Consider the following 20,779-nt stretch of genomic DNA (forward strand, 5'->3'; position numbering starts at 1 on the left):
GGATTTTTCGCACACACAATTTTTTTTTTGAAAAGAATGGAGAAGATTGATGAGGGTTATTAAAAATGTGAGAGAGACTTTTGGTGTGTCAAAAATCTCAACGTACAACGCAGTATTTTTTTGCACGCAGAGTGAACAAAAGAAGAAGAAATAAATTAAACAAAAAAGTGTTAAGATTATTTTTACTTATTTACAACCAATTACCTCAACAACACTCCGACTGAAACCGAGTTGCCGTTGGCAAGAGTTTATGACGCTCACTTGGAATATGTAATTTGCCTTAAGTTAAAGTGTCATTAGGAACTCATATCTGAATGACCCTCGAAGCAGCCAAAGCTTAAATATGTATGTAAGCTGGTGTAATATGTTTCGTGCGTTGGTTTTTTTTTTTTTTTTTTCCTTAATTTATTACCAAGTAGGTACTTTTCATTATAGAATTACTTTACTGTACAGAGTTTTTTTTTTTTTTGCATACTATACACCTCGAAATTACGAAGAAGGAGAGTCTCGCTTAATTGTGATAGAGAGGGTGAACGTTCAATTTTGTTCTATTCTTGGTATACACTCTTAATGAAAATAATAAACACGTGACTTTGTGTTAAAACAAGTTGGTTATTAAGTAAAGTATAAAATGAAGGAAGAAAAAAAATAATACCAGATTTCATCCCTTCCTTATTACGAGTATATACATAAAGTGTTATTATTTTTTCCTTATTTTTTTTTTACTTAAACTAGGGATTGCTAAAACATTATTGGGTGATAAGATCTAGGGTTTTATGGATGATATCTTGTGTTTAAGTAAAAAAAAAAAAACAAAATAAAAGGTTTTTTGTTCCTCTCATTTTTTTTAAAACGGATTTTTAAAAGATAATTGGTTGGGATTTTCCATGGATCTTTTTTTTTCTATGTTTTTTTTTTGTTTTTTGTTATCAAAGAATTTTTAACCTTTGTTGTTTTGGTTTATTTATTGAAGAGGAAAATTAATTCTAAATTTTAATAAATTGGATTATCTTACAAAAAATAAAGGTTGATTTAATTTAAGTAATAGGAATAAAATAAGTAATTTTTATATAAATTTTGTTAGCGGTTTTTTTTTAAGAAAGGATTTTTGATATAATAATTTTTTTAGATTAATACTTTAAAATATTATAAGGATCGATTTACAGTTAACTTTTTTAAGCTTCAGGTGAATTAGTTAAAAGTGAAAAATGGCTCTAAGAATTTTGTGCTTATAACTTATAAGAAGATTTATTACATAGTTTTTAACTACCATTTGGATGTCTTTGAAGATATCAATAATTTTACAGAGGACTTTTTTAGATAGAAAGAAGTTAGATAGATCAATTTCAACAAAAATTTTTTTGTTACAATACAAAGTACGCTTAAGACCCGATTTTTCAATCTTCTAATAAACAGTCAGTTAACTGTCTATCGAATAAAGATATTAGGCTCATAAGCAATCGGATTAAATCATTGAATTTTTCAATTAAGAAAGATCACTCAGTTAGCTATTCTACAGAATTTTTTATTCCGCTGTATTTTTATCAAAATTTCTTCCAAAACAGTTAAAGATTTAATATAAAGTACTTAATTCTGATCATAAATTTTAAAATTTTCTGAGAAAAAAAAAAACAAAATTTGGTGTATTTTTCAAAACTTTGAATTATGGTAGCGACCCCTGGAACGTGTTTAAACTGGACCAAATTGTACCAAATTTATATTTAAGGCAGGAAGAACAAAATGAAAGGGTGTCCCATTAAAATTTCGAAAATTGATTTTTAAGAAGCACCCTACCAACTATGTTTAATCCATTTCTTTTTTTTTTGCGGAGAAATTAAAATTAAAACTTAATTTCTCAGAAAAATTTAAGGGCTCTTTATGGATTTCATATAGGTACTTCTGATAAAGAAGAAAATTTCTACATTCTTTTTTAACAAATTCGATCATCACGTTTTTATGTATTTATTACATTTTATCCAATGTGGTGAATTTTTCCTACTTAGCAAATCAAGTGATCAAGGATATGTTAAAAAAAATGTTGTTTTTCACTATGAATTCTGATATTTAAAACATGCGCCGAATTGATTTTATGTTAGGAAAGGTAAAGTTCCAAATAATTCCGCTTGGATAAATATTCATCTAATGGAAAATGCATTTATGAACTTCACTTCGTTCCGCCATTTCTTGCATTTATTTCTAATTTTCGACTCTGTAATTAGTTAATTTTCAAATGAAAAAGAGGATCAAAACTTGAAAAGTTCATAAAATGAGTTTAAAAATATTCACTTTTAAACTTTAAGCAAAAGTGGCCTATGCAAAATACTCATGCATGCGCATGTTTAAAACCTATATTTCCTATAAGTTTGAGATTTTTTGCAGACTTTTAAAAATACCAAAAAAATAAAAGACTACTCAAAAATGTCCCTAAAAATTAGTTGTTTTTCAAAAATTTGTATTTCAAAATATGTACATGAAAAAAATCCGTATTATATCCCATAAATTTCTGTGCAAAATTTTGCGTATTTTGAATTTTTTCATTACCTTTTTTAACTATTGAATAAATTTCTACAAAAAATCCCTAGAATCAAATTGATTGCTTTAACCGTTTAGAAGATATTCGTATCCAAACCAATGCCCACTGATTTCAATAGTTTTCTTATGACCCGTATGCATTGCGATTTGCATACGAATATCTTCTAAACGGTTAAAGCAATCAATTTGATGCCAAGGAATTTTTTGTAGAACGTTTAAGCCCCTACAAGAATATATCTTGATAAATTGAAAATAATGATTTTTCAGTGAACTGGAAAATTTTTAAAAATATAAAATGTTTTTATAATTTTTTTAAACTTTGACCTCGAATATCTTTAGAATGGTTAGATTAATGAAAAAAGTTAACAAGACCTTTTTTGTCTAGCAATCAATTTCCAACAAGAATATGTCTTTCGCGTTTGATTATTATAATTTTTCAATTTGTTAGAAAATTAAGAACAAAAAACGAATTTTTAAAGATTTTCTCTATTTTTGGACCTCAAATATCTATTCAACGGTTAGATGAACGAAAAAAGTGTCCAAGGCCTTTTTTGTAGAGCGTTCAATTTCCTACAAGAATATGAAAAGAAATTTGCGAAAAAGTCAATTGATAAAAAAATTATTTTTTTTTTAGTAGAAGCTTGATGTAAAAATGGAAAATTGCAAAGCGGAGGACCTTCCCATTAATATAAAGAGCTCATATTTGGTGTGTATATTCTAGAGGGGTCGATTTTTTGGAGTACCAAATAAAACAAAAAGAATTGTTTTGATCCACCCTAATACATATAATATATTAATTTCTATAATCACACATACGATTTTCAAACAACTTCAGTTTTGGACAAACAAAGCTGTGGTTACGCTAAAATTATATATAAAATGTATCTTAAACTGGTTAATAGAAGCTTTTTCATATTATGCACTCCTTAGAATTTATAAGTTAAGAACTAAATAAATTAAATTTATTAGGACCTTGAATGTTTTGAATCACTGGTTTATTGCTTTTTTTCCGAAAAAAAAAACACTGAAAAAATCTAATTTATCGATTATGCTCAATAAATGTTTTTCTTGCAGCTTGAATTCTGAAAATTGATTATCTGTCCTGTTTAAGGAAGCCTTTTTATCGTGAACCTCATTCTCTGTCCGTTTTGCACTAAACTTTTCTTCATTGATAGCTTGAGATAAAAATGAGAAATTTCCCAATTTTTTTGCCAAGAAAAACCTTCAATATACTAAAAATTGGTGTGGCAGTAGTTGGCTTCTTTTAAAAAATAACTTCAAAAACTGATAACTTTGATTATTTAAGATATAAGGGAGCAAACCCTGAAAATTGAACTAAAGCCTATCTTTGAAAAATGGTTTATAAAACTGAAATTTGACTTGACTGACGATAAATTTGCAAAATATTCCATAAAATTTTCTATCGTCTTTATGAATAATCTACGCGAAAAGGAGTCTGATGAGATACTGTTTCTATAATCATTTTTTTAGGTTTCGTGTCGTTTATATCAGCTCCCAATCAAATTGTTAGAACTATTTTCGTGCACATCCAAACCGTTACTTGTGATGTTAAAGACTGCTCAGATTTTACCAATTTTAATAGAGGCATGTAGCGTCAATACGTTAACGAACGTATGCCGTAGTTCGCCCCAGTTCTTTTGCCAGAGTGATCCATGATTTAACCAAAGTTAACTGGCGTAAATTAAATCGTAAATGCCCTTAATATTACCAAAGCAACTCTATATTAATCATAGTCAATTCTTGATTTTATTGAGAAAGTTCGTGATTTTGTCAGAACAACTCAGCAGGTAAACCGTAATTCTAGAAAAACAACTTGTTATTCAATTCGAACAATTCTTGTTTATCTTGATGAAATGATGAATGATTACAACTGTCCAATATAAAACATTAAAAAGTATTTGTTTTTAGAAAAGGAATACCTAGGTATATTTGAAGATTTTTGTTGACTTATATTCAAAAAATCATTGAGGTCTGACTTTTACCAGAAAACATTTTCTTATTCAAATTCCAATGAATATAATAGAAGAAAAATTTACTTTCTCAAGAAAATTCGTGATTTTATATTTTGGAAAAATGAAGCCCTACGAATCAAACAAAATTTTATAAGAAAATACATGCAAAAATTCAATTAAATCGGACTTATACTGAAAATACTTAAGAAAACAAAAAAAAATACTTTTTTTTGAAGAATACAATTTAAGTCACTATGGATGAAATAATTATACATAAAAACTTATATTTATATTTAGAAAATACACGGTTGCACTATCAGGGTATATCCTTTTATGCAAAGTTAAGTTTCCATTAACTATTCATAGTTGACACTACTTTACTGTGACGATGCAATTTAATCATAAAACTATTAACCAAAAAGCTATTAAAACTGTCAACATAAATCATTCCTCGCAGACTTAAAAAAAAACAACCCAAATGTATATAGCAGCCGAATCAGTTATTCTAGTTTTCAAACCTTCATTTTTTTAAGAAAACTCCACTATACATACATAAGTAACTTGCGGATATTTGAGTAGGATTGACTCTCTCTCACTATATAAACTAATTATTATCTCTGACACATAAATTGAATTTCCTGACAAGAAATTCCTTTCCACTATATCATAGAGAGACTGGAATGGAATTCTTCTATAGTTGACTATAGTAGATCTCTATCTATATACATAACTCCATCGTCTTAATATCAAAATTGCTTTTAAACCCTCCGGAAATGGGTGTGACTTAACTATACTATATATATATTTTTTTTGTTATAAAATGAATTTTCCTCTTCATGATGTTGCAGAAATAAAAAAAAAAAATCAAGCACCTGGCAATGGACACTGACACCCATCAACAGACAAAAAAAAATATAGTGTCCTTTTTTTTAAGCAAAAATAGTTTTTTTTTTCCTCGTCCTCTCTGATTTAAATAACTAACTGACACCGAAATATTTTCATCATTCACCATTCTCTCTATCCCAAAAAAAAAGTTAAAAAAAAAAACTTGAATTTCTTCTCAATTTCAACTGAATGATGGCAACAAATTTCCCCCTTTTTCCTTCTCTCTCACTCTATTAAGGATGTCTGTCCATTCGGTGACCTGTATATTTTTAATTGGCATAGAGTCGGTTCCATCTCCGGCCATGTAATTGAATGTAAAATAAAAAAAAAAAAAAAAAATCATGTGTTCAATTCACACGTGGTAGAAGTGAAACCTTAAAAAATCATTTTTCTTGGAAAAAAAAAATATAAAAAAAATCTACCTATTTTTATTCTATCACCTTCAAATCCATGTTTTTTATATGACAACCTAGATAAATTTTATATCATCTGAAAGCTTATTGTCTTAGCTCAAAATATATATACCGATCAGGTGTATGAGACATCCACAAAAAGAGCTAGAATTTTTTAAACTCGATGAAATTTCATCCAAAAAGCAAAAAAAAACATTTATTTTTATGTTTTCATGCTATTAAATCAATTTTTTTGTTTGACGACCTATACAAAATTTTATACCATGTGAAAGTTTATTGTTTCGCCTTGTATAATAATGTATAAATCTTATTTCAAAGATGTCTACAAGAGAAGTTAGAATTTTTTAAAGTCAACCATGTCGAATTTCCAGACTGAGATTACGGTACTTCCTACACTGGTAGCTGGTCATCGCCAACAGATCTCCACAGGTGTTTTGAGGTATTTTTAAATTTTTTTCAATTTAAGATTGTGTAACTTGTAGAGCACGTAACGTTATGTGTGATATGTCAAATAAAGGGTTATGTTATCAGCATGCGTATTAAAGTTAAACCAAATTTGTATGTGCACTAGATCAAAAGATATAACGTGTGTTGGAAAAGAACATCTTTTTACCGTTATCTCCGAATTTTGAATATGAAATTAATTGAAATTTTGTACAATTATAACTTATTTAATTACCTATCTACAGTACAAATTTCATTCATCTATCTATTAAAATAAAAAAGTTATAACAAGTTGAAGTCGTGTCGCGTTTTCGTTTCATCTTGTTTCAAATCACTACGATACTAAAGAAGTTTTCACTTCAATAAATATTAAAAATGACTAAAACAAGTTCATTGCCCTATCTGTCTGTTTTGTGTATATAAAGTCCTTTGAAGGACTCTACAGATAAAAATTCTATTTTTACTACATTTTTCTAATTATTTTAATCTTTTATGAAAAATCTTTTTAATGTTTTGCCTTTCCTATCTGACCTTCATCATAAATAACTTGTTCACCTTAGGACCCTCTACGATTAAAAAGCTAATCTAACAAAACAAAAAAAAAAAAAAAAAACGTTGATTGCTTTCAAACTCATTTAATCTTCTCGAATGAATACTCAACAAAAAAATATCTGAAAAACAAAAAACTATCCACCATGATGATAAATCTCTTATTAAAACTGCCTACCGTGACCGCACCACAAACTAATCAAAGCCAAAAAACCATTCGCAATGTTTGCATAAACTCGGTGACCTTTCTAAAAAAAAAATCAACCCAAGGCAAAAAGAACAAACTGCCTGCCTCTCAAATGGAATCCTTTTGCAAAATGCCTTGTTTTTTTTTTTTGTAATTTATTCGTTCGAAAAAAAATATATGTATATAATCTATATATGCACGCCAACCAAACACCACCAAAACTTCCCACACTTGATGCACGAAAATAAATAAAAAAAATAAAAAAAAAAAATATATCTAGCACCTTCGTCCCAAAAAAAAAAAAAAAAAATGACATCCATTTAATGTATTTTTTATGTTTAACGCCTTATTCCAATCGTTTTTTTCTCATTTTTTCTGTGTCTTTTGTATTATCCCAGGTAAAGAAGAAGAACGTCAAATGTTTCAACAGATGCAGGCGATGGCTCAAAAACAGGTATTTCATAAAAAAGCTTTTAAAAATATTCATTTTGACATTTTCGGTCTCTCCTTTGCATTTTTTGCTTAAAATTAAAAAAAAAAAATTATTAAATTTGAAAACAAAAATTAAGGAAGATAACTTTTTTATCTTAGAAATATATAATAGTTTTGAATTGAATAAAAAAAAAATATATATATCTTAAACATAGAAAAAGCAATATATATAATTAAAAAAAAAAAAACTAAAAAAAAAAAAAAAAAAAACTAGAGAAAAAAAATTATTGTAAAGTGCTTCTTATATTTTATCTTGTGCGTATTGGAGTATCTATATTTTTTTTTTTTTCTGTGTGTGTATCTTTATCTATCCGTCACAGTTTTTTCTTTTATCTTTTTTGTATCTTTTGATATCCTTTGGTTTTTTGTTTGACTTTCTTTTTTTTTTTTAGTTTTTTTATGTTTTTGTTAAATAATTTATCGTAATTAATTATTAATTGAGCCTAATCATCCCCCGTTGTGCGCTTCTAAAAAAAAAGTATAAAAATAACAAAAAAAAAAAAAACTACAAAAATAAACAAAAAAAAAAAGAAAAGATTTTTATATGTCTAACAAAATTGCCATTTAGTGGCTTGCTTCTTTTGGGTCTGTTTGCGCTTTAAGGATGCGATGCTTGGCTAAAAAAATAAACAACAACAAAAAAAAATATTATACTAAAACTAAAAAAAAAAACAACTAATACTACACTCTACTACTACTACTCTGCTCTCTCTGCTATAGCCATTAAAATGTATATCTATTTTTTATATAAGTAGATAAAATTGCTTAGATATGGTTCGTGCACATAATAACTACAAACTGTACATACTACATAAGAAATTGTATAAAAAAAAAAACTAAAAAAAAAACACTGGGAAAAAAATCATAGCAACAACACAAAACACTCACATTCATAATTTCATGTATACTTCTACTCTGTCTCTCTATACCTATACCTCTATCTCTATCTATATATATTCTCTTTTAAAAGATTGACAACAATGCCATCTATCGGTCATCACATGGACATCTCACTTGAATAAAAATATAAAAAAAAAAATAAAACAAAAAAAAAAATAACTGAATGATGGATGATTTTTGTGTGGCTTTATTATAAACATATAGTGTTGACTCTGATATATAAATATAACCTACTATATAACATGTGTGTATTAACTTTATTTTTTGTTTTAAAATCAATCAAAAAACTTTATTTTGTATTTTATTCAAAACACTGCAAACAAATAGTTCACCTTCACTTTTTTTTTAATATATTTAATATTTATAAAAAAATTAATAATATTAATTATAAAATATTATTTGCATAAATATATTGTTTGTTAGTTTTTTTTTTTTGTTTTTGATCCAAATAGTTAAATGTGTTTTTTATTTTGTCAAATATAATTTTTGTGTAGAAAAAAAAAACCACTGTAAAAACAATTATTATAATAATTTTAGAGAGAAAAATATTATATACACATTTTTTTTACACTAAAAAACTAAACACTATTGCGTTTTACTCTTACTTTTTATTAAGTAAGGTTCATTCACATAAATACAACATTCACATTTACAATAATCATCATCAATATCATTGCATCTTGTACAAAATGGTTGCTGTTTTCGACGGAAATGAAATGCCAAATTATGGATGGAGGAAAGAAAAATCCTTGGAGCCTTCGATGACGTTTAGTTGGAAAACTAGTTTTCGGCTTTTTTTTTTATATATGGAAAAGAAGATTTCTTTCGATACTTAATTATTAAGAAAAAAAATGTTTTATTATCAATATAGGGATCTTTCACTTCAGTGAATTTCTTACACACTTAATTATTTGAATTGTTAAAAATATAGCATCAAAGATTAATATGTAATAATACGATATAATCTTTAAATAGGTGAAAAAACTCAAATATTTTCAAATGAAGTTTATTAATCCTGGAAATTTTTTTAAGGAATGGAATTTTTTTAATTTTGCATTATTATTTTTTTCCCTAAAAATTTCATTTATCATCCGAAGAAACAATTTTATTGGTCTTAGCCTTGAATGAAGCCTCAAAAGACTTGAGATAGTCCCGAAACCCATGCGTTCCGAGCCTAGCACAGTACAAAAACGAAAACTATAAACGCATTTTTCTCGAACCACGTTTTTTTCCGCGCCGTGCAACGTAACTCAAAAACTAATGAAGCTATCGACTTGAAATTTGAAGCAAATTTTTCCTTGAACCATTGGTCATTGCATGGACCTAAAAGTTGAATTTAGTTTGTACAGTTAATATTTAGTTTAAGTACTTCTTTGTAAGAAAAACACCGTTTTTTTCGTTTTTTTTTTATTTATAATTTTTATTTTTCATTTTAAAAAAAATATTTTAGGTTCATGCAATGCGTACTAATATCATCTAACGGAAAAAAATTTTCGTTTTGATTTAAGATGGTTTCCTGGACCTGTGCGTTGCACGGCGCAAACTAGAGGCGCCAACTTTGAAGGGCTCTAGAGCCGCCATTTTGTTATTTTTTGATTTGAAAAAATTTTTATCAATACTTAATTTGGTCAGTAATATCTTGTTCTTTTAAAAAACTTAATAAGTGCTTTCAGTTTTTCATACAAAATTATTGAAAAAGCTGTCGTCCAGAGGGTTTTCCCCCCTTAAAAGAGTTTAAACTTTTTCGTTAAATGAATAAAGATACAACAACGTTAGTGTCTGTTAGGGATTCTTTTAGAATGATGATTTCAAAATGATTTTCCTGTTTACAGTGAAGATCTATTTAACTTGAAGTAACTTGGTTTTTTAAATATTGGCTTGAAGACTCTATTTGACAATGGATTTTATTATTTTGAATTAAAATTTCATCTTATGTTGATGCAGATGAATTAGTATTTAGGTATGAAGTGATGTTGTCGAGATTTTACTCATCTTTTTGAAAGAGAATAATTTAAGCACAAAGGAATATTATTTTTACAAACTTTCAATAACTTTTTGGCAGATATTTCTGCAGTGACTCAAGCTACAGTTTATCAACACTACCAAACTTGAAAACGTTTTTTTAGCTTAAATTTAAAAAAAAATGAGTATGAAATTCTAAACTCATAAACACCTAGTTTCAAGACAGAGAAATGAACAGATAGACAGGCAGAACAGCAAAACCCACTTTTTCCTTAGCTTATGGAAATTTTTTTTTTGTTTGCATTTCAAAATTATTGCTTACCATAAGCTACTTCATTTAAATTTTCTTATTAATAAATTAAAAATTAATACAAAATAGATTGCAGCTGAAAATAGTCATTTATATGCACTTAAGTATTGCAATGTCTCAGATTTGCATTATTCCCAACAATATGGTATAATTTTTCAAGTTTACCCAAAGCGTAAATAGAAAAAACAGGATTTTCAATTAAAAAACAAAAAAAAAATACATGCTTTTATATTTTTAATTTAAAATTAGCATAGGATTGTTGGACGTGTCGACTTACACAAATTCATATATATCCCAATAAATGGAAATGAAAAAATCCAGTACCTGGATTTCATACCCTTGTTTGATAATAATTATTGACAAACTCAATTTAAATAAAATAGTTACGGGTTATTTTTCACAATAGCTCAGAAAATTTTAATTAAAATAGTTACAGCTTATTTCACAGCAGGTATATCAGTAAATTTCAATCACATAAAGATGTTTAAGCTTAAATCCTTAGTTCATAAGTTCAAAGGTGCTAGACAAAAGTAAAAAACCTTTGTGCACTTTCATAAATAAATTTTTTTATTCATCAATGGTTCCATAACCATTTGGAAAATTGCACTGTTATTGCACTTTTTCTCCGAAACGATACAAGTAAAGAAAGACTGACTAATATGTTTGAAATATGCAGCTAGCTCTCGGTCTATTAGTTTATGAAATATAAATGAATTATAAATGAAATATTTAGCTGAAAGACATGTTCAAATTAGCATACTTGAAATTTAGACGTTATCAAAAAATAACTTACATAATCATTCATTAGTACACATTTCGGAATTCGTACATACTATAACATCCTTTTAAGATAGAACTGTTTTCTTAGTTGCATATAGACACACCTATAAATTAGTTCACTATCTCCACTCCAGAGGTACATGTTTTCATAAGACAAAAAAATGTCCCACTTCAATATTAAAAATATTACACAAATTCACAAATAATATGTAAGGTTTTGTCCTTCTTGATACATACCTATTTCAACGGATAATTTTTCCAATCACTCTGTGTCTCTATACAAATTATTTGTCTGTTTAAGCTAAACCACGCCTTTTAAGAACAATATTATAAATTTAAAAAGAAATTATCAAGTTTGCTGCTCAGCTCTTTCGTTTTAAAATTGCCACAAACTTTTGAAGTAATGTCGATAAAAATTCCTCTAAGTTTGGTTGATAAATACCAAAGAGTATTGTGACTATAATCTTTAACAACCTTCTAAGTGTTTCAGACTGTTTAATCGATAATTTTTAAGTAGACTTACTGATTCTTCTGAAAGATCGGAGGAGAATTATATCACTTAAACTAAATTTTACGCTTGTTTTTTTTTTTTTTTTTTTCTTTTCCACTCAATTAATATCAGTTTAGACTATTCAATAAAATATATCTTGATTTTGGTGGACATTTAGACAAAACTATTTTTATTTCTGTCCATTCTATTATCTCATATTGTGACAATTAATTATCATGACAAAAACTTGAGAAATGTTGTAAATTCAGTTATTGGGCACGTTCAAACACCTATCGGATAGGCTATCTGGGATACCCGTATCTGGAATATCTTTTTGAACAAAGAGGTATCCAGATAGCTTGCCCAAGCAGCTACTAAAAAAATATGTAAATATTGAGAAGAGGAAACTTCTTCTTTTGAGCAAATTACATTTTTTTATTGTTGAATAGTACTTGCACAATCGCTTTGACTTTATTTCTTGCAATTTTTTTTTTTTTTTGAAGCTGAATAATCGCCCAAAAAGTAATCAAAATAAAAAAAAGCCAAATGTATATCAGCTGATCACTCGGATACCTGAGGTATACCATAAATTCTGGGATACCTTCAGATTATTTTTTGACAGAAAATGGTTCGTTTCCTTGCTAATTTTTAACATTGTTTACAACAACAAAAAGCTATCCGATAGCTTTATGTTAGATCTTTGAACGTGCCCATTGAAAAAAACACACACTTTTTGACACTCTAGCTGAGAAAAGACAATATTTTCTATAGCAAGATAAACTGTGTAAGATGACTCAAATTTCATAAACTCGGGAATATCCTGCTCATACAGAGCCCAGTTGGTGGTTTCTTAAAAGTTTAAACAAGTATATCTTTTTGTGGACAAAATTTACAAAAAAAAAAAAACTTTTGGTTTTATAATTTTGACTAAATGAGTTGAGATTTGAGGTTTTGCAAGTGGTATTGGTCTACAGATCTTTCAATTTGTGTATTTTTTACAAGAAAAAGTGTTACATATATTGTCCAGGGACCTCGGAAAATTTAAAGTTTGACTTTTGCAAATGAATAAACAATGTCTTATTTTCTTGGCCTTTTTTTATCTTTTATTTCTTTAAATATATAAACAAAGAAATATTAAAATTTTAGTTACATTATTAACAAAAATCACCAAGTTTAAAATATCTATGTAAGCTGAGAATGAAAAATGTAGCTAACACCTTTTTCCGCCCAGGCTTCAAGACCGAACATTTGACTTTTTTATTGCCTACAAAATGTAATTTGTAAAGGTTACAGTAGGCTTTGCATTTCACAACTTGTAATTAAAGCCGATTGAAATGTCAAGAAACCTCATTAATGGAAACAAGAGATACTTCAACATTCAAATTCAACAGAATGTTAGATAATTAGTTAAGACAAAAATATGCATAGAAGGTACCTGCATCCTTCTATAATTATTGACTTTCACATCTCTTATTGATGTATTCTAAGAAGCCCTTAAAAGGTTGGCCTTTTTCAAAAATTTTCCTTCAAAAGAATTTCAAACTCTCTCTAGAAACAAAAAAATAAAGAGATATACACCTACGCATTCTTTCTTTCTTCCTTTTCAATACAAGATTATAAATTAAATTTTATTTTTCATCCAAAAGAATTTCTTTAGTAATATCTATACACATATACACTTCATTGAAGCATAAAGAACAAACTTATTACTCGTAGGCATCATCTCTTTTCAAAATAAATGTCATATCATATTAAACCTTAAATTTAATTCAGAAAACTTTTCAAAAAATATTTCCATAGAACTTTTTTTACGCCTGCCAACCATTTATTTTTATTTATGGAATTTAGAAAATAAAAAGATAAAATTAGACAGTAAAAGTTTAACTTTATCCCGTAGGATTCTACTTTTACTAAGTGTAGGTAGAAATATATTCCCAATAGAGAATTAATACCAGTTTGACCTTTCATTGAATTTATGAAATTTAATACGATTTGCCTTTACTTTTTGTATCGGGAAAAAGGATTTTAAAAGTTCAATTCCCATTAGTTTAATATTTTAAAGAAATTTTCATAATTTTTCCCGTAAAAAGTCAAAGAATTTAAACTGAAGAAAATTAACTATGAAAGTCATGAGATAATACAAAATAAAATTAATTATTTAGAAACTAACTAACTTGCCAAGGTTAATTTTTCATCAAGTTGAAAATAAAGTTTTTTTTTTAATCAGCCATTTACAAAAGTTTCCCCTCAAAATAGAGAGACAAAAAACCACCCACAAGTAACTAGCTAAATTTCATTTATTCACATGAACTAACTTTAACTCTTAGAATATTTCATCCATTGTCAAATTAGCTTCAAAATATCATCAACAACAACAACAAAAAAGAAAAAACGAACTTACCCACCAACCATATCCAAAAAAAAAATTGTAATTGACTCAAACTTAAACAACATAGGTAACCTATCATCAATTTTAAAACATTGCTCAAAAAGTAAACCGAATACATTTTGCCCACACTGTAAACACACACACACACACACCTACACACCTACTGACCCACAACATTTACAACCACCTTAGCAAGCAAAAAACTTCGAAAAAAAAGCAAAGCAAACAAAAACTAAAAACACAAATGCAAAGGGCTCCTACGGTATAAAATTGCTGCCATTATTCGTCGTTCACTTCCTCACATGCGTTTATAGTGTCTTAACACATTCATAAATTAATACCAGAACAAAAAAAAAAAAAAGCTTTTAAAAAGCTCAAATTTGAAAAGGTAATATACTACCTCTCTACAAAGTTTTAAAACTTTTTCCCTCAAATCGATGACGACAATGTGGGGGCTATACTATGCAGCCCCCAAATAAAAAAAAAAGTTACACCCTTCAATAGGGAAAAAAAGCTCATACTGCACTTTTCTAGAAAAAGCTTTTTGAAATTAAAAAAAAAAAAAAACAAAAAGCTTTCATGTGCAACAGAGACACAAATAAAATGCACCACTAGTTAAAAATGACCAACAATATTTTTCAAAAAATAAAAGCTTTCAGAAAAAAAGCTTTTCCTGCACTTTACCACACACATATATACAAACTTTCCCTATTCATATATGTATGTTGAAGTCTTTTTTCTACCCATCATTTGCACTCATCATCATTGTCGTCGTCCTCGGAAGTCTCGCTCATAATCATACAATACAAAAAAAAAAATCAAAATTGAGAAGAAAAAAAGCTTTTCTACTTTCGAACGTCAAGAAATGAAATGAAAGACGAACGAGACAAAAAAAAAATAAAGCAGCCATCATCAACATCATCATCACAATCATTCTCTGTGTCCTCGTTCGAACCGTTATGTGCAATTAGAGCCTCCAATATTAAACTCCTGCTGACATTCTGGTGCTGTGTCTTGTGTGTGCTTATAGATAGTGTGTAAATGAAGCCCTGAGAAGAGCACAATAATAAATATACAGCACACAAAAACACAGAAATAATATACAAGAAAACCTTCATTGTCGTTGTCCTCGTCCTCGTCGTCATTGTCTCCTTGTATATCTCATCAAATTACACAAGAGAAGATACAATATAGTGCCTTCTTCACATATAAAAATATCCTTGTGATTCGCGTGAAAAATAACGGACAACAAAAAATTTATATTATTATTACCAACTTACACCCTCACTAAGGGACTCTACTGATTTTTTCAAACTAAAAAAAAAAACAAAAAAGGATCCCAGGCAGGACCTCATAACTTTTCTCTCTTTCGTCGTCGGTTGGTCGTGTTGTTTCGTTTTACATTTTTCCATTCATTCGTGTGCGTTAAAATTCCAAAAATAAGTTGCATGCATCGTGCGTGCCCCTGTGTCATGCCTATACTCTCGTAGCTTGCATAATTTAATTAATCAATATTGTTTCCTCGCTAAGACAATTGTTCTTCGTCATCGTCGTCACTGTCGTCGTTGTCGTTGTCGTGGTCGTGGACGACATTCTTTGTGTTTTCGTTCTACACTTTTGACGGAAAATTGTCGTCGACGTTGTCGTTTGGTCTTCGTCGTCGTCTCCGTGTGTCGAAACTTGAAAGGGGGGTCTTGAAAATCGATATCACAGAAGTCGCGAAATTCAAGACAAACGACAAAAAAAAAGAAATAAACGACAAAAATAAATACAAAAAAAAAAATAGAAAAAAAAGTCGAGCCCCAAACGAAGTGTTTGCATATAAAGTGTTGAAAAAGATCCTTTTTTTCGTCCTCGTTTGTTTTATTTTTCTTGTTTTTCTTTTTTTTTTTTCATCATCACACTGCCTTCGACAATAGAGGAGAGTTAAAGGAGCCTTCAGCTTCAAACTTAGAATCCACATTGTATTTGTGTGTGTGTGTGCTGGATTAGTTTTTTTTTTTATTTTTTTGTATGTTCTTTACATTTCATTGCGTTTTCACATCCAAAGATTAGTGTTTTATTCGATGCTCGTGCGAGGGTAGTTTTTTTTTTTTTTTGTGCGCACAAGGGAAAACAAATTTTTACATTTCATTACAATTTTTTTTTTGTTTAAGTTTGGTTAACAAATCCTTCGTCCTTCGTTTAGAAAATAGACCAAAACAACAACAAAACAAACAAAAAATAAAATAAAACATATATAAAACAATTTAACACGACATAAATTTTTTTAAATAAAAGAAGAAAAAAAAGAGAAAAAAAACACCAACAATCTACTACCTACATTGAAAAAAAAAATAAATATATCCCGATAAAACCAAAGGATTAACTTTGTTGAATCGTATGGACAATGCATATGTATACTACAAGGTATTTACAAACAGCAGCAGCAACAACCCACCCACTACTTTCATCATCATCATCATTATTATCATCAACTCAACAACATCATCATCATCATCACATCAAACATATACTACTACCATAAAACTACCTTCAACACATATAAACAACAAAAACAACATCATAATGAAACTAAACTCAAATCATACATTTTCGGGGCCGGTGGGGCATGAGAGCGAGAGATTGCAATAATAGCGGCAGCAGCAGCAGCAACCTTTTATCCGTATGTGGGCCAACAAGGGCTCCATATACCTCCTCCCACCCCCTTTTTAAACAATCCCCCCCGCCCACAATTTTCACCCCACCACCTCTTTTTCACCCTCCCCCCCCCCCCCCCCTCCCACTGTATATGTACTTCGCATCCCCTAGAAAAAATACTTTACGTGTCGTCCTCGTCGTCGCTCTCTGGTGCAACCTTGTAAAGATAGTTGTGTGGTGGGGATATAAAAAAAAAAAAATTTTTTTTTGTAAATTAAAGCTTGTGAAGTATTATTTGTTTTTAATTTACCACTCTTTGGCTTTATTCTGTAAAATTGAAAAAATATTTTCTTTAAACAAAAAAAAATATATATATAGTTTTACTTGTGAGAGAATGGAAATTTGTTTGTAGCACAACAATAATTTTTTTTTTGTGTTTTTTTTTTTTTTTTTTTTTGTTTGTTGGAGAAATTGATTTTGTTTGTTTCTTAGAATTCCCCTTTGTATCAAAAAAAAAAAAAATTGAAAGGCGAAAGAATTATTTATATTTAAAATTATATTTAACCAAAAAAAAAAAAAAAAAACTTATATCATATAATATTTTAATGTATGACACTTATTTCTTTGTAAGAAAAAAAAAAAAAAAAAGTTTTACAAAAAAAAAAAAAAAAAAACAATTTTTTATGGACAAGAGATATTGAGGCTGCCAAATAATATAAATCTTTTACATTGAAATGAAAAAAAACCAGTGCATCCTTCCTTCCTATCTTTAAGTGTATCCATTTTAGAGAGTCGAGAGTTGAGAGATAAATTACAGATTCAATTGTCAGTTCTTTTGGAAGTCCTTGAACTTTTTTTGTGTTTTTTTTTCTCTCTTTTTTGTGTTGTTTTTGTTTTTTTTTTTGTTTTTGTGTGTGCGTTTTATATATGACGATGATGATGATGCGCCCACCCACCACAACCATCATATAACCATAACAACCAAACCGCCTTAGCCACCCCCCGCGTCATGATGTCTGGAGGGTTATTTTTTAGTGACATGTTGCAGAAGCATTTTGTGTGTTGTTGAGCCATAAATATTCTTTGAAAGAATTTTTTTTTTTTATTTATTCGTCTGAAATCTTATTTTTATTCTATAGATGTGTCTTCTTCTTCTTTTATTATAATATTTCTAAGTTTAGAGAAGAGAGAGAGAAAAAAAAAGAACATCTATTATTTTTTTTTTCTTAAAAAAAAAAAAAAAAAATTATAATAAAAACTTCAATGTTCTTGACTCTTTGAAAAGAATCGATTTTGTGGTTGCTTTTTAGTATGAGCCTATTGATGATGATGGTTTGGTTGGGTACCTACCTCTCTTTCTAGGTATTAAGGGATTATTAAGAAGTCGAAGAACGCTAGCAAAGAGATAGGGTAGTTGGTGGAAACATATACAATTTAGATTTATATTTTTTTCTATGTTATTTTTTTTTTTTAATCTTTGTTTTGACGAGAAGTATCAATTTTCATATAATGTACATTATGAAGAATATTAGCAAGAATAGCAGCAGCAGCAAAGTCTTCATATTAAATTTATTGATTTTTGGATAAGGAAGTGATTGGTTTTTTTTTTTTTGTTGGTTCTATTCTTTTCAATACACAACACATGTGCTAACATTATATTTTTTTTTTTGTTGTATTGTTGCCTATTGTAAATTGAGTTTAATTAGTTACAAAAGTTGAATAGAAACTTGATGAACTGTAAAAGTGAGAGACACGAAGCATTTTTTTTTTTTTTTTTTTTTGGAGTCTTTTGTGGTTCTTTTCTTTAAGTTTCTAAGAGATTATTAGAAGGGAATATTATTTACGAAAAAGTTTGGAAGGAATATTTATTGAAAGAAGACAGGAAGAAAATTAAGTTAGAAATATCTCTCAATCTACTTCAATTCGAATTGAGTTGGTAGTCCTTTTTACTTGTAACTTTTTTTTTTTAACTTCATCAGATTTGGCACACTTTACCTATATTTCATCACTTTTTTTCCTCTTTTTTTTGTGTGTCTAAGCCTCATTTATCTATATTCTTATTTAGGACAATATTCTTTGGCGAACTTCTACTATTTTTTTTTTTTTCTTAAAATGGAACAAAGATATGACAAGAAAAAGCTTCAAAATTTATTAGATTTTTATTGTGTCACATCAGTTTAATTTATTGTTTTTTTTTTTTCCTTTTTTGCCTTGAAAGTTATAAGCAGTGTTAAATAAATTCTTCTGTTAAAACAAGTCAATTACTAAACCCATTTTAATAATATTGGCCATTTATATATGGAAATCTTTTGAGAAAGTTTTCAAATTAATTTTATAGGTTAAGTAGGGAATTTTGTGGACTTGATTTACTCAAACCTTAAATTCTTCATGGATCTATCGTAATGATTTATATTTTAAGGATGTGTCAAGGTTACAATGGGTAACAGCTGGTCTTTTAATATCATGTCACTCATTATCCTTTGAGTCAAATTCTTTAAAAAAAAAAATACAAACATAATTCCAAAAATGTCCTGTAAAATAAGTTTACCTACAAGTGTCAGGACAACGTTTTGGGAATTGTGGTTTAACCTCAATATAAAGGAATATGTTTTTGAAAGTCAATTAGGTTTCTATTCTTTACAAATAGACTGCTTGACTTTTGATTATGGCAAACAAATTTTCGAATCTATTAAACTACGTACTAAAGCTCCAATTAAATGTTTCTTTCAGCAGTTACAAACAAATAAAATATATGTTTTTGATATCAAACTTTAAGAAGTTTCATTATGTAAATAATTTAAGTACAGTCAATAAATAATAAATTACCTCTGTGCTTGAAAAAACCCTCAAGTAAGCCATTACAGTCTTACCGCCTTTACATTTTTTTAACTTTGCTTTGACCTATTCTGGTAGGCGCACATTGGAAAGTTGACCTTTTCTTGCGAGTGGTATAAACATGTTGACACAACTTTTTTTCATATGAATAATGCGAAATTGTAATTTGAAATTGGCTGAGTTCTAAATGGCAATGTCCCAAATGTAATTGATTTAAAGATAAACTTAAGACTGCAGAGAAATAAATCCAATTCAATAAATGAAATACCTACTATAAAGAAAATGCCTTCCTTTTGATAAAGTACTTTGTAGACGCAATATCCATGACCTATTAAATTTATTATACTTTTAAGGGTTTATCAAATTCATATGCAGATCAAAACAACCGAAATAGTTTTTTTTTTTTTCATTAAAAAAAGTAATCAATTGATTTTATCTTGTTAATGTGCAATGGGATCAAGCAATTTATTGTTAACAAGATGAACTATAAGTTCATATAAGTCGAAAATTTAACTGACGACTTAACTCTCTCGAGCTATCAAAAGATGCAGATTGGAAATTGATCAAAGAACTCAAATTATGAAATTCTAACAAAAATGCGATGAAACTTCGCCTATTTATTATAAGTACCTACCTACCTACATGGGACGAGGTTATTGGGAATAAAAGTTACATGGAAATCGTAGCCTTCTCCTTTGCAAGTTCGATAGGTAAAAGATGCTTCAAATCATCACTGCGAACAACACATGACCTTGTTTCCAGTCAAGATTATTATGAATGATTTGTCAATTAAAACGAAAAGTGTTCGAAATTCTTTAGAGTTAAATTTCATTACAATCGAGTACCTACCAATGCAATTACTTAGTCCAACTATTATAACTAAGACCTTGAAGATATTGCTTTTAAGTTGCTGTTGATATATTCAATGATTTACAAAAATGTATTGGAAACAGGAACATATTTTGTAAAAGAATTTGACTTTTCTTTAATTGAATTTT

At 28.3% G+C, this 20,779-nt stretch overlaps 1 protein-coding gene across 13 annotated transcripts in view; it reads left to right on the forward strand.

Annotated features, from left to right (window-relative positions):
- The window catches only part of LOC129907885 (trichohyalin), a 121,248-nt gene that overhangs the window by 55,209 nt on the left and 45,260 nt on the right, over positions 1-20,779 (forward strand). For 10 of the 13 annotated variants that reach the window (XM_055984357.1, XM_055984367.1, XM_055984360.1 and 7 more), the window contains one exon: positions 7,382-7,437. In XM_055984357.1, coding sequence (XP_055840332.1) covers positions 7,382-7,437 — 56 coding nt within the window. Of the gene's footprint in view, positions 1-7,381; positions 7,438-14,071; positions 15,340-16,494; positions 16,716-20,779 lie in introns of those variants that run through there. The other 3 variants (XM_055984364.1, XM_055984365.1, XM_055984366.1) reach the window with 3 other exon arrangements.

Source organism: Episyrphus balteatus, chromosome 1 (genome assembly GCF_945859705.1).
Source record: "Episyrphus balteatus chromosome 1, idEpiBalt1.1, whole genome shotgun sequence".
Classification (NCBI taxonomy): Eukaryota; Metazoa; Arthropoda; class Insecta; order Diptera; family Syrphidae; genus Episyrphus; species Episyrphus balteatus.